At 45.6% G+C, this 24,082-nt stretch overlaps 1 protein-coding gene across 1 annotated transcript in view; it reads right to left on the bottom strand.

Annotated features, from left to right (window-relative positions):
• The window catches only part of HFM1 (helicase for meiosis 1), a 441,821-nt gene that overhangs the window by 233,368 nt on the left and 184,371 nt on the right, over positions 1-24,082 (bottom strand). Inside the window, exon 7 of the mRNA XM_073592028.1 lies at positions 11,182-11,333. Within this exon, the coding sequence (XP_073448129.1) occupies positions 11,182-11,333 (152 nt within the window). The remainder of the gene's footprint in view (positions 1-11,181; positions 11,334-24,082) is intronic.

The raw sequence follows: 24,082 nt of genomic DNA, 5'->3' as shown, positions 1-24,082 counted from the left end.
TAAAATTGACACAAGAAATATACTTGTGGTCTAAGTAATCACTTTCAAGGATTCGTAGAAACATGATAAGAATGATTCTACTACCCACATACTGCACATCCTCCAGAGATGGCTTCTCTCCATTATCTGGGGCAATTCCAAGCATTGAATAATACAACAAATCTTATTCCAACCCACGCATCACGAGGGCCTCACAGTACCTCAAATAGAGAACTACTATGCTACAACACGTCACCCAATAATCAACCTACCACCTGGGAACAGGTCTACTACTATGGGTCTTTTTGGAAGCTCTAGAAATGTACCCTCTCTCAGCAGCAAACCCAATTAAACATTACCCCATATGTTTCTTACAACACCTTACGGGAGGCACATAAAACAGATATCAGGGGGCACTGAAGCACTCTAAAGGAGCTGGCCTTTGGTAGAGTAAAGAAAACCCTTGTTCACTCACGGCAAATATAATACGACAAAGGAAATAACGCTCACTCACTTTTAGCAACTAAACTGAAGGTTAAACAGCTCCACCTAATGGCTCCACAAACCATTAAAGACCAAGGAGGAAATATGCAGTCGCATCCCTCATCTATAGTTTACATTTTTAGAGACTTTTACTCTGACCTATATAATAACGTCACTATCCCCCACAGCCCGCCCACTCGGGACCTCCATTACAAAACAACCCCCCCCCAATTCTTTTCCCACATATGGTACAACTTTTCAACAGTTTTCTCTATAAAGACCCCATGCCTCAAGATATGCAAAGTTCAAACACTATATGTACTAACTATAGGCCCAATGCCTTACTAAAGTCAGATTTTAATTTTTTTTACTAATCTATTGTAGATTAGGATGAACATGGTTCTCCCTTCTTTGAAACATAAAGACCAGATAACCTTTGTACCATGCCGTCAAGCGGGTGATGAACACTAGAAAAGTAATTTGGATTTGATATATGTGGCTAACAAGGAGAGGACAGAGGCCCTTCTATTAAGTTAAGATGCTGAAAAGACTTGATTGATTAAGCTGGCCTTTTCTTTTCGCAACCTTTAAGTATATGGGCTTTAAAAGGACCTTTCCTTCAAACAATAATGCCCTGTACACACAGTCGGATTTTCCAATGGAAAAAGTGCGATCGGATTGTGTTGTTGGAATTTCCGACACACAAAGTTTGAGAGCGGGATATAAAATTTTCTGACAGAAAAATCCGATTGTTTAACCACTTGCCGACCGCCTCACGCATATATACGTGAGCAGAATGGCACGGGCAGGCAAAATCACGTACCCATACGTGATTGCCTTCCCGCGGGCGGGGGGTCCGATCGGCCCCCCCCTCGCGATCGCTCCCAGCCAATGAGGAACATCCCCTGCCTGTGTATAGTACACACAGGCAGAGGATGTGATGTCATCTCTCCTCGGCTCGGCAGTTTCCGTTCTAGCGCCGAGGAGAGAAGACATGTAAGTGCACCAACACACACACACACAGTAGAACATGCCAGGCACACAAAACACCCCCGATCCCCCCCCCAATCACCCCTCCCTGTAACACTGACACCAAGCAGTATTTTTTTTTTTTTTTCTGATTACTGCAGGGTGTCAGTTAGTGACAGTTAGTGTGGTAGGACAGTGAGTGTTACCCCCCTTTAGGTCTAGGGTACCCCCCTAACCCCCCCTAATAAAGTTTTAACCCCTTGATCACCCCCTGTCACCAGTGTCACTAAGCGATCATTTTTCTGATCGCTGTATTAGTGTCGCTGGTGACGCTAGTTAGGAACGTAAATATTTAGGTTCGCCATCAGCATTTTATAGCGACAGGGACCCCCATATACTATCTAATAAATGTTTTAACCCCTTGATTGCCCCCTAGTTAACCCTTTCACCACTGATCACCGTATAACCGTTACGGGTGACGCTGGTTAGTTGGTTTATTTTTCATAGTGTCAGGGCACCCGCCGTTTATTACCGAAGAAAGGTTTAGCCCCCTGATCGCCCGGCGGTGATATGCGTCGCCCCAGGCAGCGTCAGATTAGCGCCAGTACCGCTAACACCCACGCACGCAGCATACGCCTCCCTTAGTGGTATAGTATCTGAACGGATCAATATCTGATCCGATCAGATCTATACTAGCGTCCCCAGCAGTTTAGGGTTCCCAAAAACGCAGTGTTAGCGGGATCAGCCCAGATACCTGCTAGCACCTGCGTTTTGCCCCTCCGCCCGGCCCAGCCCAGCCAACCCAAGTGCAGTATCGATCGATCACTGTCACTTACAAAACGCTAAACGCATAACTGCAGCGTTCGCAGAGTCAGGCCTGATCCCTGCGATCGCTAACAGTTTTTTTGGTAGCGTTTTGGTGAACTGGCAAGCACCAGCGGCCTAGTACACCCCGGTCATAGTCAAACCAGCACTGCAGTAACACTTGGTGACGTGGCGAGTCCCATAAATGCAGTTCAAGCTGGTGAGGTGGCAAGCACAAGTAGTGTCCCGCTGTCACCAAAAAGACAAACACAGGCCCGTCGTGCCCATAATGCCCTTCCTGCTGCATTCGCCAATCCTAATTGGGAACCCACCACTTCTGCAGCGCCCGTACTTCCCCCATTCACATCCCCAACCAAATGCAGTCGGCTGCATGAGAGGCATTTTCTTTATGTCCTCCCGAGTACCCCTACCCAACAAACCCCCCCAAAAAAGATGTTGTGTCTGCAGCAAGCGCGGATATAGGCGTGACACCCGCTATTATTGTCCCTCCTGTCCTGACAATCCTGGTCTTTGCATTGGTGAATGTTTTGAATGCTACCATTCACTAGTTGAGTATTAGCGTAGGGTACAGCATTGCACAGGCTAGGCACACTTTCACAGGGTCTCCCAAGATGCCATCACATTTTGAGAGACCCGATCCTGGAACCGGTTACAGTTATAAAAAGTGTAAAAAAAAAAACAAAAAAAAAAAAACACATACAAAAATATAAAATAAAAAAAAATAGTTGTCGTTTTATTGTTCTCTCTCTCTCTATTCTCTCTCTATTGTTCTGCTCTTTTTTACTGTATTCTATTCTGCAATGTTTTATTGTTATTATGTTTTATCATGTTTGTTTTTCAGGTCTGCAATTTTTTATACTTTACCGTTTACTGTGCTTTATTGTTAACCATTTTTTTGTCTTCAGGTACGCCATTCACGACTTTGAGTGGTTATACCAGAATGATGCCTGCAGGTTTAGGTATCATCTTGGTATCATTCTTTTCAGCCAGCGGTCGGCTTTCATGTAAAAGCAATCCTAGCGGCTAATTAGCCTCTAGACTGCTTTTACAAGCAGTGGGAGGGAATGCCCCCCCCCCCACCGTCTTCCGTGTTTTTCTCTGGCTCTCCTGTCTCAACAGGGAACCTGAGAATGCAGCCGGTGATTCAGCCAGCTGACCATAGAGCTGATCAGAGACCAGAGTGGCTCCAAACATCTCTATGGCCTAAGAAATCGGAAGCTACGAGCATTTTATGACTTAGATTTTGCCGAATGTAAACAGCGCCATTGGGAAATTGGGAAAGCATTTTATCACACAGATCTTGGTGTGGTCAGATGCTTTGAGGGCAGAGGAGAAATCTAGGGTCTAATAGACCCCAATTTTTTCAAAAAAGAGTACCTGTCACCACCTATTGCTATGATAGGGGATATTTACATTCCCTGAGATAACAATAAAAATGATTTAAAAAAAAAAAATATGAAAGGAACAGTTTAAAAATAAGATAAAAAAGCAAAAAAATAATAAAGAAAAAAAAAAAAAAAAAAGCACCCCTGTCCCCCCTGCTCTCGCGCTAAGGCGAACGCAAGCGTCGGTCTGGCGTCAAATGTAAACAGCAATTGCACCATGCATGTGAGGTATCGCCGCGAAGGTCAGATCGAGGGCAGTAATTTTAGCAGTAGACCTCCTCTGTAAATCTAAAGTGGTAACCTGTAAAGGCTTTTAAAGGCTTTTAAAAATGTATTTAGTTTGTCGCCACTGCATGTTTGTGCGCAATTTTAAAGCATGTCATGTTTGGTATCCATGTACTCGGCCTAAGATCATCTTTTTTATTTCATCAAACATTTGGGCAATATAGTGTGTTTTAGTGCATTAAAATTTAAAAAAGTGTGTTTTTTCCCCAAAAAATGCGTTTGAAAAATCGCTGAGCAAATACTGTGTGAAAAAAAAAATGAAACACCCACCATTTTAATCTGTAGGGCATTTGCTTTAAAAAAATATATAATGTGTGGGGGTTCAAAGTAATTTTCTTGCAAAAAAAAAATAATTTTTTCATGTAATCAAAAAGTGTCAGAAAGGGCTTTGTCTTCAAGTGGTTAGAAGAGTGGGTTATGTGTGACATAAGCTAATGTTGTGCATAAAATGCCAGGACAGTTCAAACCCCCCCCAAATGACCCATTTTGGAAAGTAGACACCCCAAGCTATTTGCTGAGAGGCATGTCGAGTCCATGGAATATTTTATATTGTGACACAAGTTGCGGGAAAGAGACAATTTTTTTTTTAGCACAAAGTTGTCACTAAATGATATATTGCTCAAACATGCCATGGGAATATGTAAAATTACACCCCAAAATACATTCTGTTGCTTCTCCTGAGTACGGGGATACCACATGTGTGGGACTTTTTGGGAGCCTAGCCGCGCACGGGACCCCGAAAACCAAGCACCGCCTTCAGGCTTTCTAAGGGCGTAAATTTTTGATTTCACTCTTCACTGCCTATCACAGTTTCGGAGGCCATGGAATGCCCAGGTGGCAAAAAAAACCCCCCAAATGACCCCATTTTGGAAAGTAGACATCCCAAGCTATTTGCTGAGAGGTATAGTGAGTATTTTGCAGACCTCACTTTTTGTCACAAAGTTTTGAAAATTGATTGTCTTTCTTTATTTTCAAAAACAAATGAGAGCTGCAAAATACTCACCATGCCTCTCAGCAAATAGCTTGGGGTGTCTACTTTCCAAAATGGGGTCATTTGGGGGGGGTTTGTGCCACCTGGGCATTCCATGGCCTCCGAAACTGTGATAGGCAGTGAAGAGTGAAATCAAAAATTCACGCCCTTAGAAATCCTGAAGGCGGTGATTGGTTTTCGGGGCCCCGTACGCGGCTAGGCTCCTAAAAAGTCCCACACATGTGGTATCCCCATACTCAGGAGAAGCAGCTAAATGTATTTTGGGGTGCAATTCCACATATGCCCATGGCCTGTGTGAGCAATATATCATTAAGTGACAACTTTGTGCAAAAAAAAAATAAAAAATTTGTCACTTTCCCTCAACTTGTGTCAAAATATAAAACATTCCATGGACTCAACATGCCTCAAAGCAAATAGCTTGGGGTGTCTACTTTCCAAAATGGGGTCATTTGGGGGGGGGGGGTTTATGCCATCTGGGCATTTTATGGCATTCAAAACTGTGATAGGTAGTGAGGAGTAAAATCAAAAATGTACGCCCTTAGAAATCCTGAAGGCAGTGATTGGTTTTCGGGGCCCCGTACGCGGCTAGGCTCCCAAAAAGTCCCACACATGTGGTATCCCCATACTCAGGAGAAGCAGCTAAATGTATTTTGGGGTGCAATTCCACATATGCCCATGGCCTGTGTGAGCAATATATCATTTAGTGACAACTTTTTGTAATTTTTTTTTTCTTTTTGTCATTATTCAATCACTTGGGACAAAAAAAATTAATATTCAATGGGCTCAACATGCCTCTCAGCAATTTCCTTGAGGTGTCTACTTTCCAAAATGGGGTCATTTGTGGGGGTTTTGTACTGCCCTGCCATTTTAGCACCTCAAGAAACGACATAGGCAGTCATAAATTAAAGGCTGTGTAAATTCCAGAAAATGTACCCTAGTTTGTAGGCGCTATAACTTTTATGCAAACCAATAAATATACACTTATTGACATTTTTTTTACCAAAGACATGTGGCCGAATACATTTTGGCCTAAATGTATGACTAAAATTGAGTTTATTGGATTTTTTTTAGAACAAAAAGTAGAAAATATCAATTTTTTTCAAAATTTTCGGTCTTTTTCCGTGTATAGCGCAAAAAATAAAAACGGCAGAGGTGATCAAATACCATCAAAAGAAAGCTCTATTTGTGGGAAGAAAAGGACGCAAATTTCGTTTGGGTACAGCATTGCATGACCGCGCAATTAGCAGTTAAAGCGACGCAGTGCCAAATTGTAAAAAGTGCTCTGGTCAGGAAGGGGGTAAATCCTTCCGGGGCTGAAGTGGTTAAATTCCGATCGTGTGTACACAAATCCAACGCACAAAGTGCCACGCATGCTCAGAATAAATTAAGAGACGAAAGCTATTGGCTACTGCCCCGTTTATAGTCCCGACGTACGTGTTTTACGTCGCCGCGTTCAGAACGATTGGATTTCCCGACAACTTTGTGTGACCATGTGTATGCAAGACAAGTTTGAGCCAACATCCGTCGGAAAAAATCTGATCGGATTTTGTTGTCGAAATGTCCGATCAATGTCCAATCGTGTGTACAGGGCATAAGGCATTTGTACTCCAAACCCACAGCGCAGGTCCCCTCTTTTTATTTGCATTTAGCCCCTAGCAGCCCATATCTGCAATGATTCGAAACAGGGATCTGTTAATCAATGACATGACTGTGTGGGCGAAAGGGTTGCTGAAGCTGTTGGATAATTGTGTCAAAACATTTTAAACAATGGGCAGGGCTTCACTGAATACCCCACCTCATAACTATCCACTGGTATGTGACCCTAGATTTAATTTGCATAATATATATATATATATATATATATATATATATATATATATATATATATAGTGGGGACGGAAAGTATTCAGACCCCCTTAATTTTTTCACTCTTTGTTATATTGCAGCCATTTGCTCATTTGTAAAATCATTTAAGTTCATTTTTTTCCTCATTAATGTACACACAACACCCCATATTGACAGAAAAACACAGAATTGATGACATTTTTGCAGATTTATTAAAAAAGAAAAACTGAAATATCACATGGTCCTAAGTATTCAGACCCTTTGTTGTGACACTCATATTTAACTCAGGTGCTGTCCATTTCCTCTGATCATCCTTGAGATGGTTCTACAACTTCATTTGAGTCCAGCTGTGTTTGATTATACTGATTGAACTTGATTAGGAAAGCCACACACCTGTCTATATAAGACCTTGCAGCTCACAGTGGATGTCAGAGCAAATGAGAATTATGAGGTCAAAGAAACTGCCTGAAGAGCTCAGAGACAGAATTGTGGCAAGGCACAGATCTGGCCAAGGTTACAAAAAATTTCTTCTGCACTTAAGGTTCCTAAGAGCACAGTGGCCTCCATAATCCTTAAATGGAAGACGTTTGGGAGGACCAGAACCCTTCCTAGAGCTGGCCATCTGGCCAAACTGAGCTATCGGGGGAGAAGAGCCTTGATGAGAGAGGTAAAGAAGAACCCAAAGATCACTGTGGCTGAGCTCCAGAGATGTAGTCGGGAGATGGGAGAAAGTGGTAGAAATTCAACCATCACTGCAGCCCTCCACCAGTCGGGGCTATATGGCAGAGTGGCCCGACAGAAGCCTCTCCTCAGTGCAAGACACATGAAAGCCCGCATGGAGTTTGCTTAAAAAAACACCTGAAGGACTCCAAGATGGTGAGAAATAAGATTCTCTGGTCTGATGAGACCAAGATAGAACCTTTTGGTCTTAATTCTAAGCGGTATGTGTGGAGAAAACCAGGCACTGCTCATCACCTGTCCAATACAGTCCCAACAATGAAGCATGGTGGTGGCAGCATCATGCTGTGGGGGTGTTTTTCAGCTGCAGGGACAGGGCGACTGGTTGCAGTCGAGGGAAAGATGAATGTGGCCAAGTACAGGGATATCCTGGACGAAAACCTTCTCCAGAGTGCTCAGGACCTCAGACTGGGCCGAACGTTTACCTTCCAACAAGACAATGACCCTAAGCACACAGCTAAAATAACGAGGAAGTGGCTTCAGAACAACTTTGACTGTTCTTGAATGGCCCAGCCAGAGCCCCGACTTAAAACCAATTGAGCATCTCTGGAGAGACCTAAAAATGGCTGTCCACCAATGTTTACCATCCAACCTGATAGAACTGGAGAGGATCTGCAAGGAGGAATGGCAGAGGATCCCCAAATCCAGGTGTGAAAAACTTGTTGCATCTTTCCCAAAAAGACTCATGGCTGTATTAGATCAAAAGGGTGCTTCTACTAAATACTGAGCAAAGGGTCTGAATACTTAGGACCATGTGATATTTCAGTTTTTCTTTTTTAATAAATCTGAAAAAATGTCAACAATCCTGTGTTTTTCTGTCAATATGGGGTGCTGTGTGTACATTAATGAGGAACAAAAATGAACTTAAATGATTTTAGCAAATGGCTGCAATATAACAGAGAGTGAAAAATTTAAGGGGGTCTGAATACTTTCTGTCCCCACTGTATATAATAAATATATATATACATATATACATATATATATATATATATATATATATATATATATATATATATATATATATATATATATACACACACACACATACACACACACACACAGTACTGTGCAAATGTTTTCGGCAAATGTAAAAAAAAAAATAGAAATGCTTTCAGAAGTGTTATTTGTCAACAACAGGTTTTATTTTTTTTATTTAACAAAATGGAAACAGAAGAGAAATCCAAAACAAATCAATATGACCACCCTTTGCTATACAGTACTGAATGTATATAGATAGATAGAGGAGTTCAGTCCACATCAGAGATGAGGTTTAAGGGCTTGATGGTCCACTTTTATTTAAACAGAAAGAAAAGTTCAACAAGAAAACAGCTTCCCTCACAGGGGGTTTCAACCAACAATACAAAATTTACAATACTCAGCCTCCTGGCTCTCTTTGCTTTGCTGCTTTGCTGCTTTGCTGCTCAGGCTTCGTGCCTTGGTCTTCCTGACCATCTAACACAGAACCATTTTGCTCTGGTACAAACATTATACTTCTGTCAGATCTCTGTCTCTTTCCTGCAGCTCCCCAGTGCTCCATCTCTCAAGCTTGGGACTCTGTACTGTCCCAGAGACACCTCTCTTGCTGCTCCCTTGCAACCACACATTAACTCCCTGGGAAGGTGGAGCCCTGAAGTATATCCTAGACCTAGATTATAAGGACTAAGAACACCTGCACGTTCAGCCTTCTGGTTACTGGGATAACCCAGACCATGGGTTGGAGACCCTTTGTTACTTTCTCCTAGCTTTTCACTGTTGCAGGGCCTTACACTGCCACATATCCTCCCTTTCCTTGTTTTGTACCGGATGGAGAAACGCACCAATTGCTCCTTTTGGCACTTCTGTGTCAGCTATCACCTACAGGGGCCCAAACCTGTCTAACCTCATTTATTTATTTTTTCTAAAGGGAAACTCTACCCAATGTCTCCATTGATGTCCCTGTCTACACCACACTGACATTCTGCTATGGCCTTTACTGGAACTTTCCCATATCTTTTCCTGGGTGTGCTTCCACAAGAACATCTTCTGAAACTCTAAAATGGTCCAGCTGGTCTCTTTACCTCCCCTTCTACCTCCTTGCTTTGGGATCATGTGTTTCCTTCTATCTTCCCCAGAACTACTGTCCTAAGGCTACTTTTTTGGCATCTATCAAGGAACCATCCCTCTTAGTACCTGTTTCAGCCTCCGCCACCACCATCTGTTTACCTTTGGCGACCAAACCATCAGGGATTAACAACACATTGTTCTGTTTATCATCAACATTCCACAATAGATTACACAGCTCATTTTTTGTTTATTTTGTTTATTGTTTATTTTGTGGTGTTTGGGGATAAACAATTACCCCCATGAAACTTTCACAAAGTTTCATGTCACCTGTCATCCAACACTCCCAAAGCAACTGTCCTACCAACTGACCTTTTTCAACACAACTTATTTCAAGATTGGTAATTCCAATCTCTTTAACTACTTCTTTGTCTTCTGATACTTTAACCAATACATCTGGCCCATCTAACAATGCTCCAGAGTGCATCTCATACAAAACACTACTAGGAAGCAACCCAGCAACACAATGTGAGACAACTTTCACCATTATCACAAAACATTGCATCAAAACATTGCATCAAATGATTCCAATATCAACCACCTTTGTCCAGTATAGCCTGTAATCTCCTACTCCATTTAGTGTTACTCCACAGCTCATCTGCCATAAAAGCAAAAGGCATACTACACCATTAACTTCTTCAGGGCTTGTGGGCAAAACTCCTGCTGTGCGATCGCCCTCTGTCTTGAGAGGTTTAACGTTTGCAGCAGCCAACACGCCCTTGATTACAGGCTCTGTTTTGCAATTTTAATATACAAAAATCAAATTAAAAAAATTAAGACATAGGTTTGAATTTTACTAGATTTGCCTTAACCCCTGCCTGCTGCCACCTTCCAACCCTCTAAGAGGTTCTAAATGCCTGAGGCGGGCATTCTGATCATGTGAACGCTGTGATTGGCAGTCACGGCCGTCACATGATCGGAAAGCTCCTGATTGCAAGTATGCATCCTGAGTATTCCGGTACCTGCCAGTTACTATGAGAGGTGTGCACAGGGAGCACACACCCAGAACAGCAATGTGTTTTACATAGGGCCATATGTGGTCTCTCGGCATTAAAGCCACATTCCAGTACAGTTCTGTGCAGAAAAAATTCAACTTTATTTTCTGCACTGGAACACAGTGGAACTGACAGTACTGGTGTGAACTAGCCCATTGGAAACCATATAATCTACTCTCCATGCATTTTTGATGCAGAAAAAAGAACGCACTGCACTGTATCTGGTGTTAACCGCCCCCTAAGTGGTTAATTAATTTAAAGTGTAAGTCTGCTCAAAAAAAAAAAAAAAAATTCACTACATCTAAGCAATACATGCACATTTCCATATGTTTTATCCCTTTAAAAACACAAGTTGGCAAAATTAATCACATTTTATATCTGGCCATTCAACCGGGGGCTTAACAAGAAAAATCTGTGCATGGCTAGCATAAGTCTAACCAATCAGAAAGTTGACTGTCCCTTTAACTTGGTTCAAAATGCTGAATGTTAGTCAAGAACTAGCTTTTCAATGCATTGGCAGAATAATATTAAATGATTGGTTACGTGCAATAGTATTGTGTTGTTTATATACATGGTATCTACTTACAGGAGTTGTCATGATAATGTGTGCGTGTTGAATCTCAAATAAGTCATCCACCTCTGTATCTCCTGTGAGCTCCTTACACTGTAGCCCAACGGGTTCAAATTTCTCTTTCCAGTTATCATATCGTTGACCACATAATGCTTTTATGGGTGCCACTGAAAAAACATCAGCATGACAGCTTATTAGACTGAATCGTTTTAAAATTGTGGGGGTTAGATGTAAAGGAGGTTTCTGCCCCTTTTGTTCTATACAGTTTGTTCTACTGCATTCATGTTTTTTTAAATATATTGTTAATTACATTGCACTTTCCATTTCCATTGATGTGGCATTTAAAATATATTTAAAATATATATACAGTATCTCACAAATGTGAGTACACCCCCTGATTTTTGTAAATATTTTATTATATCTTTTCATGTGACAACACTGAAGAATTGACACTTTGTTACAATATAAAGTAGTGAGTGTACAGCTTGTATAACAGTGTCAATTTGCTGTCCCCTCAAAATAACTCAGCCATTAATGTCTAAACTACTGGTAACAAAAGTGAGTACACCCCTAAGTGAAAATGTCCGAATTGGGCCCAATTAGCCATTTTCCGTCCCTGATGTCATGTGACTCGTTAGCGTTACAATGTCTCAGGTGTGAATGGGGAGCAGGTGTGTTAAATTTGGTGTTATCGCTCTCACTCTCTCATACTGGTCACTGGAAGTTCAACATGGCACCTCATAGCAAAGAACTCTCTGAGGCTCAAAAAAAATGAATTGTTGCTCTACATAAAAATGGCCTAGGCTATAAGAAGATTGCCACGACCCCGAAACTGAGCTGCAGCACCATGGCCAAGACCATACAGTGGTTTAACAGCACAGGTTCCACTCGGAACAGGCCTCATCATGGTCTACCAAAGAAGTTGAGTGCACATGCTCAGTGTCATATCCAGAGGTTTTGTTTGGGAAATAGACATATGAGTGCTGCCAGCATCGCTGCAGAGGTTGAAGAGATGAGGGGTCAGCCTGTCAGTGCTCAGACCATACGCTGCACACTGCATCAAATTGGTCTGCATGGCTGTCGTCCCAGAAGGAAGCCTCTTCTAAAGATGATGCACAAGAAAGCCCGCAGTTTGCTGAAGACAAGCAGACTAAGGACATGGATTACTGGAACCATGTCCTGTGGTCTGTTGAGACCAAGATAAACTTACTTGGTTCAGATGGTGTCAGGCGTGTGTGGCGGCAACCAGGTGAGGAGTACAAAGACAAGTGTGTCTTGCCTACAGTCAAGCATGGTGGTGGGAGTGTCATGGTCTGGGGGTGCATGAGTGCTGCCAGCACTGGGGAGCTACAGTTCATTGAGGGAACCATGAATGCCAACATGTAAAGTGACATACTGAAGCAGAGCATGATCCCCTCCCTTCGGAGATTGGGCCCCAGGGCAGTATTCCAACATGATGACCCCAAACACACCTCCAAGACGACCACTGCCTTGCTAAAGAAGCTGAGGAAAAAGGTGATGGACGGTGGCCAAGCATTTCTCCAGACCTAAACCCTATTGAGCATTTGTGGGGCATCTTCAAACGGAAGGTGGAGGAGCGCAAGGTCTCTTACATCCACCAGCTCGCTGATGTCGTCATGGAGGAGTGGAAGAGGACTCCAGTGGCAACCTGTGAAGCTCTGGTGAACTCCATGCCCAAGAGGGTTAAGGCAATGCTGGAAAATAATGGTGGCCACACAAAATATTGACACTTTGGGCTCAATTTGGACTTTTTCATTTAGAGGTGTACTCACTTTTGCTGCCAGCAGTGTAGACATTAATGGCTGTGTGTTGAGTTATTTTGAGGGGGAAGCAAATTTACACTGTTACCCTTTAACCACTTGCCGACCGCTGCACGTCGATATGTCGGCACAATGGCAGTGGTGTGCAAATGGGTGTACCTGTATGTTCCCTTTAGGAGGAGCAGCAGGAGCGTACAGCATGACCGTGCCTGCGGGACTGGCGGATTCGATGTCCGCCGGTCTCCCGGAGATCGTGTCATGGAGCCAGAGAACGGGGAAGTACCTAATGTACACAAGGCATTTCCCCGTTCTGCCTTGTGTCATGATAGAGATCACTACTCCCTGTCATTGGGAGTGGTGATCACTGTCATGTGACTTGAAACCCATCCCCCCCACAGTTAGAATCACTCCCTAGGACACAGTTAACCCCTTCATCGCCCCCTAGTGGTTAACCCCTTCACTGCCAGTGTCATTTACACAGTAATCAGTGCATTTTTATAGCACTGATCGCTGTATAAATGACAATGGTCCCAAAATAGTGTCAAAAGTGTCCAATGTGTCCACTAGGGATGAGCTTTGTGTTCGAGTCGAACCCATGTTCGACTCGAACATCGTCTGTTCGGTCGTTCGCTGAATTTCGAGTAGCGCGTCACAGCCCATAATTCACTGTGGCATCGCAGTGCATTGCTGGCTGATGATTGGCCAAGCATGCACTATGACCCACATGCTTGGCCAATCACAGCGCCGTCTGTACAGAGAGCTGTAATTGGCCAAAGCCAGGGTGGCTTTGGCCAATTATGGCTCAGGGGGTTTAGTACACGCCCCACACTATATAAGGCCGCTTGCACGCCGGCCCTGTGTAGTGTGTTCCGGCGTTGAGAGACAGAGAGACAGTGTCATTTGATTCAAGTTAGATAGATTATGCAGGACAGTCGGTCAGTTAGCTGCACTTACAGTGTATTGTGTATATATATATATATATATATATATGCATCCCGGGTGTTGTGTGTGTGTGTGTATATATATATATATATTAGGGTTGTCCCGATACCACTTTTTTAGGACCGAGTACAAGTACCGATACTCTCTTTCAAGTACTCGCCGATACCGATTACCGATACTTTTTTTTAAATGTCACGTGACAGTGTTTTTTGGGTTTTTTTTTTTGTTTTTTTTTTTAACAGTGCTTGCTTTTTTTTTTGGGGGGGGGGGGGTGAACGGTGTATGTGTGTGTTTTTTTTTTTTATTATCAACTTTTATTTTTTACAATAATATTTTTTTTATTCTTTATTGTTTTTTTTTTTGTTTTTTTTTTAATCAGCCCTTTTGGGGGGCTTTGGTGAGATATCAGGGGTCTTAACAGACCTCTGATATCTCCCCCTTGAGACAGAGAAAGAGACAGAGGATAGAGATTCCCCAGTCCCTTTCTCTGCAGCCTCAGCTGCACTGAGAATGAATGGAGAGAAGACAGCAGCTTCTCTCCATTCATAAACTGACACATCGTAATCACAAGCGATTACAATGTTTCAGTTATGTGAATGGACAGAGTCAGCTGACTCTATCCATACACAAAGGAAGGAGGAGGGGGACTGAGGAACGGAGGGGGAGAACGGAGGGAGACAGATAAGGAGAGAGGAACGGAGGGGACAGATAAGGAGAGCAGAACGGAGGGGACAGATAAGGAGAGCAGAACGGAGGGGACAGATAAGGAGAGCAGAACGGAGGGGACAGATAAGGAGAGCAGAACGGAGGGGGACAGGGGGACAGCGGAGAGGCACAGAGGAAAGGAGGGGGCACGGAGGAGGATGCAGTGACAGTCAGCTGTGAGCGATCACCGCTGTATGTCACTAAAGCTGGTGAAAGCCGCTGGGGGAGAAGCTTGTAACTCCCCCACGCGCCGATCACAGCTGTCTTCCAGGTATCAGGGGAAGCATCGGGAGCATTTGCCCGAGTACAAGTATCGGTATCGGGACAACCCTAATATATATATATATATATATATATATATATATATATATATATATATATACACTGTATTCAGTTTAGCAAGATCTGTTCTTGTTATTCTCTTCCTACTGACAGGCAGGCAGGTGTTGTTACAGTATTTACAGCTACCTGAAGAAAATTGCTGGTGTTCTTCTGATCCTATTATTACCACAGTCAGGAAGCTACAGTATTTACAGTTAGTGTAGTGCGTCCTCTGCAAAGTGTTCAGCTAAAGCTACCTGTAGAAGGTTGGTGGTGTTTTCCTGATCCTATCAGTACCGCAGGCAGCTACATTATTTAAATGTTAGTGTAGTGCGTCCTCTGCAGTGTTCAGCTAAAGCTATGAGTTAGTGTAGTGCGACCTCTGCACAGTGTTCAGCTAAAGCTACAAGTTAGTGTAGTGCGACCTCTGCACAGTGTTCAGCTAAAACTACCTGTAGAACATTGGTGGTGTTTTTCTGATCCTATCACTACCGCAGGCAGCTACATTATTTACACGTTAGTGTAGTGTGACCTCTGCACAGTGTTCAGCTAAAGCTACCTGTAGAAGGTTGGTGGTGTTTTCCTGATCCTATCACTACCGCAGGCAGCTACATTATTTACAAGTTAGTGTAGTGCGACCTCTGCATAGTGTTCAGCTAAAGCTACAAGTTAGTGTAGTGTGACCTCTGCACAGTGTTCAGCTAAAGCTACAAGTTAGTGTAGTGCAACCTCTGCAGTGTTCAGCTAAAGCTACAAGTTAGTGTAGCGCGACCTCTGCACAGTGTTCAGCTAAAGCTAAAAGTTAGTGTAGTGCGACCTCTGCACAATGTTCAAGCTAAAGCTACCTGTAGAAGGTTGGTGGTGTTTTCCTGATCCTATCACTACCGCAGGCAGCTACATTATTTAAACGTTAGTGTAGTGCGTCCTCTGCACAGTGTTCAGCTAAAGCTACAAGTTAGTGTAGTGCGACCTCTGCACAGTGTTCAGCTAAAGCTACCTGTAGAAGATTGGTGGTGTTTTTCTGATCCTATCACTACCGCAGGCAGCTACATTATTTACACGTTAGTGTAGTGCGACCTCTGCACAGTGTTCAGCTAAAGCTACCTGTAGAAGGTTGGTGGTGTTTTCCTGATCCTATCACTACCGCAGGCAGCTACATTATTTACAAGTTAGTGTAGTGCGTCCTCTGCACAGTGTTCAGCTAAAGCTACGAGTTAGTGTAGTGCGACCTCTGCACAGTGTTCAGCTAAAGCTACAAGTTAGTGTAGTGCAACCTCTGCAAAGTGTTCAGTTAAAGCTACAAGTTAGTGTTGTGCGACCACTGCACAGTGTTCAGCTAAAGCTACCTGTAGAAGGTTGGTGGTGTTTTCCTGATCCTATCACTACCACAGGCAGCTACATTATTTACAAGTTAGTGTAGTGCGACCTCTGCACACTATTCAGCTAAAGCTACAAGTTAGTGCAGTGCAACCTCTGCACAGTGTTCAAGCTAAAGTTGCCTGTAGAAGGTTAGTGGTGTTTTCCTGATCCTATCACTACCGCAGGCAGCTACATTATTTAAACGTTAGTGTAGTGCGACCTCTGCACAGTGTTCAGCTAAAGCTACCTGTAGAAGATTGGTGGTGTTTTTCTGATCCTATCACTACCGCAGGCAGCTACACTATTGTCAGAGAGGTTACCTGGTTGGGCGCCGGTGCGCGCCGGGGCGCGTTGGTGCTCGGGTTCCTGTGCGTGCTGGGGCGCGTGTTCCTGGGGGCACTGGCGTGTCTGGTCTGGCGTCCGGGCGTGCGTGCGTACGCGCTAGCACGCGTTTGCCTATGGGCATTACTGCGGGCGTGCCCGGTGGTGTTGGCGTGCACGCCGGTGTCGGGGGCGCGCTCGGGCGCGTGCGGGGGCGCTTTGGCGAATCGGCGCGTGCACGAGCGCGGCGTTTTGGCGCCAATCAGCCTATTTAAGTCTGCCTCTATCCCTGTTCGGTGCTGCCTGATCAACAGCTCTGTGTCTAGATCCGTGATCCTCTCTGTGTTCCGTATCTCTGAAGTTTGACCCGTTGTGACCCGGCTTGCCCCTTAGACCTCCTTGACTGCTGCCTGAACCCGACCCCGGCTTGTTTGACCTTGCTTCTGCCTGCTCCCTTTGTACCGTTGCTGCCAGCCCGTTGCCGACCTCTGCCTGTGTTTGACCAACCTGATAAGCTCCTGCTCAGCATCAGTTCCAGTTGTCCTGAGTTCTACCTGCTGCTGGAAAGACCACCTTTCTCCAGGATCCAAACACCAGGCCCTCATACCACTCCGTATTCGCGGGCTTCCTGTCTTCTCTATCAGGGGCCCCGAATCGGATACGTAAGGGAGCCCACCCTCTGCCCAAGCGGACTCACCTGTCTGGTAAGTGAGGGACCTGACAGTATCAGGCAGCCATGACTGAGTCCGGGCAGGGGGCCTCCCCCATGGATGAACTTTGCAGGCACCTAGCGGGCCTCACCCAAGCAGTTAAAAGCTTACAGGAGGGCTATACAAGACTGGAAGGACAGGTCCAGGCCCTCTCAGCATCTCCTCAGGGAGCAGCACCTGCTAATCCTGCCTCAGCACCCTCTGTAGTAATGCTCCCACCAGAGCCCAGGGTGCCTACACCTGAAAAGTTCTCCGGAGAACGTTGCAAGTTCCGGGCGTTCCTGCAACGCATGCGAACTTTATTTTGCCTTGCAACCCCGTACGTTTTCCCTGGAGGCCACCAAGGTGGGGTTCGTCATATCTCTTTTGACCGGCGAGCCTCAGACCTGGGCCCATCACCTGCTGGAGCAAAAAGCCAGATCTCTGGATTCCTTGAATGACCTCTTCAGTGCAATGTCACAGTTATACAAGGACCCCCAGCTAACAGCCACGGCAGAAGCCGCCTTGCACTCCCTACAACAAGGCCGCAGAGCGGCCTAAGATTACGCTGTGGAGTTTAGGCGTTGGAGCTCTGACACGGAGTGGAACGACGCAGCCTTACGTCACCAATACCGACTGGGGTTGTCTGACCCTCTTAAAGACGAATTGGCACGGGTAGGGGTACCTCAGACACTGGATGAGCTCATAAACCTGTCAATCCAGATTGACCGCCGCCTTAGAGAAAGACGTTCTGAGAGGTCCATTGGCCATCCACGCCTCACTTGGATGTTGCCCAGGGCTCCTAGTGCCCCGAACCAAGCTCCTCCTGTCCCGTCTGTTTCAACTCAGGAAGCTCCTGAACCCATACAGCTAGGACTGCTCCGACCCTCTTTGACCCCTGAAGAGAAAACGCGCAGACGCACACTCAATCTGTGCCTGTACTGTGGAGAGTCGGGACACTTTGCAAGGACATGCCCCAACAAGAGACGTAAGTGCCTGCCGTCCTCCTCTTTGTGTGCACCTGTTTCACCCAGATCCGGTAACCATCTAACACTCTCTGTTATATTACAGCTACCTGGAAGGAACATTCCAGTACCGGTCATTATTGATTCGGGAGCATGTAGCGGATTCATTGACCGGACCTTCATTGAAAATCATCATATTCCTATCCAACCCAGTTTTCTTAGCGGATGGCTCCACCCTCAGCTCCGGACCTGTTACCCAGGAAACTGTTCCTCTACTGGCCACCATTGGCCTGGAACACCAGGAACTTTTACGCCTGGATGTCATCTCATCTCCTCTCTTTCCAATTATCTTAGGAATGCCTTGGCTACAGGCTCACAATCCCAGTATCAATTGGTCCACAGGCAAGATCCAGTTTTCATCTGAGTATTGCAAACAACACTGTTTACGGGGTACCCCCTGGACATCCTCTCAATGCCTTTGCCTAGACTCAGAAACCAAGTCTTATCAAAACCTTCCCGAACCCTACCGGGATTTCCTGGACGTGTTCAGCAAAAAGGGGGCAGAAGCCCTTCCGGTACATAGACCCTACAATTGCCCGATAGAACTTTTACCCGGAACTGAAGTTCCCTTCGGGAGGATTTTTCCCTTAACTGAGCAGAAGCTGGGCACCTTGAAAGCCTATATTGACGAAAACCTAAAGAAAGGATTCATTCGTCCCTCCACATCTCCAGCAGGTGCAGGCATCTTTTTTGTAGAGAAGAAAGATCATTCCTTACGTCCCTGCATCGATTACCGGGAACTCAATAAAATTACTATAAAGAACAGATATCCGCTACCTCTAGTGCCCGAACTATTTCAGAAATTAGGATCTGCTACCGTCTTCACCAAGCTGGACCTCCGCGGAGCCTACAATTTGATCCGCATAAGAGAGGGGGACGAATGGAAGACGGCCTTTCGTACTCGATTCGGGCACTACGAGTACCTCGTCATGCCCTTTGGCCTGTGCAACGCGCCAGCCACATTCCAGCACTTCGTCAACGATGTCTTTCGTGACTTTCTGGACCTATACGTCATCGTTTATCTGGACGATATCCTGGTTTTCTCTGCTTCCCTGGCTGACCATCGCAAACACGTGCAAAACGTACTTACCCGACTTAGACAACATGGGCTTTATGCCAAACTCGAAAAATGCGAGTTTGAGCTCCAATCCATCCAGTTCCTAGGCTTGGTCATCTCTCCTGACGGTATCAAAATGGACCCGCAAAAGGTATCTGCTATCTTGGATTGGCCTGCACCTGTAGACAAAAAAGGAGTACAGCGCTTTATTGGCTTCGCCAATTTTTATAGAAAATTCATTAAAGGATTCTCTTCAATAATAGCTCCCATTACGGAACTCATCAAACAGGGAATCCGGTTCTGCTGGACCCCTAAGGCGCAAGTGGCCTTTGAAAAACTCAAAGCTCTGTTTACTTCAGCCACCATCCTCAAACACCCCAATCCTGCCTTGCCTTTCGTCTTAGAAGTGGATGCTTCCGAAGTCGCGGTTGGAGCCGTGCTCTCACAAAGACAAGGTGCTAAAGCACTCCTGTACTCTGTGAGATTCTTTTCACGCAAACTCTCCTCTTCCGAGAGGAACTATGACGTGGGAGATCGGGAACTTCTAGCCATCAAGGCAGCTCTGGAGGAATGGCGTTATCTCCTGGAGGGTGCAGCTCACCCCATTTTGGTCTACACAGACCACAAAAATTTAGAATATCTAAGGACGGCTAAGAGACTTAAACCCCAGCAAGCCAGATGGGCACTTTTTTTTTCCCGATTTATTTTTCACATTACCTACAGACCCGGATCCAAGAATGTCAAATCCGACGCCCTCTCCCGAATGTTCCTTGATTCAGAGAAGACCCTGCCTCCAGACACCATTCTCCCTTCTGGGAATTTCCTGATCTTACAGGAGGATCTCATCTCTCAGATCAGACGGTCCTCTATGGGAATGTCATCACCTGCTGAAGCTTGTACCAAAGATGGGCTGTTCTGGTACAAAAACAAAATTGTGGTCCCTGAGGAGCTAAAAGTACAGGTGTTAAACTTGTGCCATGATCACAAATTGGCCGGTCACTTCGGCACATGGAAGACAATTGATCTCGTCCAACGCACCCTCTGGTGGCCTCACCTTGCTAAAGACTGCAAGGAATACGTTGAGTCCTGTAATACTTGTGCCAGAAGCAAGAGTAGCCGGGCAAGAGCATGGGGTCTGTTGAGACCATTACCAGTCCCAGAGAGACCGTGGGCCATGATTTCAATGGACTTTATTGTTGAACTCCCCCCATCAGAAGGTTTCTCTTCCATGTTTGTTGTGGTAGACAGGCTGTCTAAAATGGCCCACTTTCTCCCCATGAAGGGCACCCCTTCGGCCATGGAAACCGCTACCATCTTTATTAAAGAAATCATCAGATTGCATGGAGTACCAACCAACATAGTTTCCGACAGAGGCGTCCAATTTACCTCCAGATTTTGGAAAGCACTCTGTGGCTCCCTAGAGATTGAATTATCATTTTCTTCGGCCTATCACCCCCAGTCAAATGGACAAACCGAGAGGACGAATCAGACCTTGGAGAAATACCTCCGCTGTTTTTCTGCGTTCTTCCCTGCTCCCCATCGCGGAGTTTTCTTACAATAACTCACTGCACTCAGCTACCAATCAGTCACCATTCTATGCTAACTATGGTTTCCATCCATCCTTCTTGCCTGGGTCTATTCCCGAGTGCCCTGTCCCTGCAGTATCCGAAACCTTGGACTTTTTCTCAAATAATAACAAACTACTGCAGGATACCATGACCAAAGCTCAAGAAGACTACAAAAGAATTTTTGACAGGAAGAGACGTGGAGAACTTGCTCTGGAACCGGGCAACTCTGTCTGGTTATCGACTACTAACCTTAAGTTGGCCTGTCCGTCCAGAAAACTAGGCCCTAAATACTTGGGTCCTTTTCTGGTGAAAAGAAAAATTAACGATGTGGCATATGAACTTGACCTTTCTAACGCCCTGCGGATACACCCAGTCTTCCATGTGTCCCTCTTGAAGCCGGTCACCCCCAACTCCTTTGTCGGCCGTAGTATTGGCCCACCCAAGCCTATCTTAGTTAATGGCGAGGAGGAGTTCGAGGTGGAGGCAATTTTAGATTGCAGAAGAAGACGCAACCAAGTTCAATACCTTGTAAAATGGAAGGGCTATGGGCCGAAGATAATTCTTGGAAGCCAGAGAGCAACTTGCACGCCAGGGAACTCCTACAGTCTTTTAAAGCTTCTCATGCCTCAAAAATGGCTCAGCTGGAGTCTGCCCTTGAGGAGGGGGCACTGTCAGAGAGGTTACCTGGTTGGGCGCCGGTGTGCGCCGGGGGGCGCGTTGGTGCTCGGGTTCCTGTGCGTGCTGGGGCGCGTGTTCCTGGGGGCACTGGCGTGTCTGGTCTGGCCGGCCGTGGCGTGCAGGGTGGCGTCCGGGCGTGCGTACGCGCGTTCGCGCTAGCGCGAGTTCGCCTATGGGCGTTGCCGCGGGCGTGCCCGGTGGTGTTGGCGTGCACGCCGGTGTCGGGGCGCGCTCGGGCGCGTGCGGGGGCGCTTTGGCGAATCGGCGCGTGCACGAGCGCGGCGTTTTGCCACCAATCGGCCTATTTAAGTCTGCCTCTATCCCTGTTCGGTGCTGCCTGATCAACAGCTCTGTGTCTAGTTCCGTGATCCTCTCTGTGTTCCGTATCTCTGAAGTTTGACCCGTTGTGACCCGGCTTGCCCCTTGGACTTCCTTGACTGCTGCCTGAACCCGACCCCGGCTTGTTTGACCTTGCTTCTGCCTGCTCCCTGTGTACCGTTGCTGCCAGCCCGTTGCCGACCTCTGCCTGTGTGTGACCAACCTGATAAGCTCCTGCTCAGCATCAGTTCCAGTATTCCTGAGTTCTACCTGCTGCTGGAAAGACCACCTTTCTCCAGGATCCAAACACCAGGCCCTCATACCACTCCGTATTCGCAGGCTTCCTGTCTGCTCTATCAGGGGCCCCGAATCGGATACGTAAGGAAGCCTACCCTCTGCCCAAGTGGACTCACCTGTCTGGTAAGTAAGGGACCTGACAACTATTTACAAGTTAGTGTAGTGCGTCCTCTGCACAGTGTTCAGCTAAAGCTACGAGTTAGTGTAGTGCGACCTCTGCACAGTGTTCAGCTAAAGCTACAAGTTAGTGTAGTGCGACCTCTGCACAGTGTTCAGTTAAAGCTACAAGTTAGTGTAGGGCGGCCTCTGCACAGTGTTCAGCTAAAGCTACCTGTAGAAGATTGGTGGTGTTTTCCTGATCCTATCACTACCGCAGGCAGCTACATTATTTAAACGTTAGTGTAGTGCGTCCTCTGCACAGTGTTCAGCTAAAGCTACGAGTTAGTGTAGTGCGACCTCTGCACAGTGTTCAGCTAAAGCTACAAGTTAGTGTAGTGCGACGTCTGCACAGTGTTCAGCTAAAGCTACCTGTAGAAGATTGGTGGTGTTTTTCTGATCCTATCACTACCGCAGGCAGCTACATTATTTACACGTTAGTGTAGCGCGACCTCTGCATAGTGTTCAGCTAAAGCTACCTGTAGAAAGTTGGTGGTGTTTTCCTGATCCTATCACTACCGCAGGCAGCTACATTATTTAAATGTTAGTGTAGTGCGTCCTCTGCACAGTGTTCAGCTAAAGCTACAAGTTAGTGTAGTGCGACCTCTGCACAGTGTTCAAGCTAAAGCTACCTGTAGAAGGTTGGTGGCGTTTTCCTGATCCTATCAGTACCGCAGGCAGCTACATTATTTAAACGTTAGTGTAGTGCGTCCTCTGCACAGTGTTCAGCTAAAGCTACGAGTTAGTGTAGTGCGACCTCTGCACAGTGTTCAGCTAAAGCTACAAGTTAGTGTAGTGCGACCTCTGCACAGTGTTCAGCTAAAGCTACAAGTTAGTGTAGTGCGACGTCTGCACAGTGTTCAGCTAAAGCTACCTGTAGAAGATTGGTGGTGTTTTTCTGATCCTATCACTACCGCAGGCAGCTACATTATTTACACGTTAGTGTAGCGCGACCTCTGCATAGTGTTCAGCTAAAGCTACCTGTAGAAAGTTGGTGGTGTTTTCCTGATCCTATCACTACCGCAGGCAGCTACATTATTTAAATGTTAGTGTAGTGCGTCCTCTGCACAGTGTTCAGCTAAAGCTACAAGTTAGTGTAGTGCGACCTCTGCACAGTGTTCAAGCTAAAGCTACCTGTAGAAGGTTGGTGGCGTTTTCCTGATCCTATCAGTACCGCAGGCAGCTACATTATTTAAACGTTAGTGTAGTGCGTCCTCTGCACAGTGTTCAGCTAAAGCTACGAGTTAGTGTAGTGCGACCTCTGCACAGTGTTCAGCTAAAGCTACAAGTTAGTGTAGTGCACCCTCTGCAAAGTGTTCAGTTAAAGCTACAAGTTAGTGTTGTGCGACCTCTGCACAGTGTTCAGCTAAAGCTACCTGTAGAAGGTTGGTGGTGTTTTCCTGATCCTATCACTACCGCAGGCAGCTACATTATTTACAAGTTAGTGTAGTGCGACCTCTGCACACTGTTCAGCTAAAGCTACAAGTTAGTGCAGTGCGACCTCTGCACAGTGTTCAAGCTAAAGCTGCCTGTAGAAGGTTAGTGGTGTTTTCCTGATCCTATCACTACCGCAGGCAGCTACATTATTTAAACGTTAGTGTAGTGCGACCTCTGCACAGTGTTCAGCTAAAGCTACCTGTGGAAGGTTGGTGGTGTTCTGATCCTATCACTACCGCAGGCAGCTACATTATTTACAAGT

The sequence above is a fragment of the Aquarana catesbeiana genome, linkage group LG07 (assembly GCF_042186555.1).
Source record: "Aquarana catesbeiana isolate 2022-GZ linkage group LG07, ASM4218655v1, whole genome shotgun sequence".
NCBI lineage: Eukaryota > Metazoa > Chordata > Amphibia > Anura > Ranidae > Aquarana > Aquarana catesbeiana.
The sequence above is the reverse complement of the archived record's forward strand: the minus strand, read 5'-3'. Positions and strand labels throughout refer to the sequence as shown.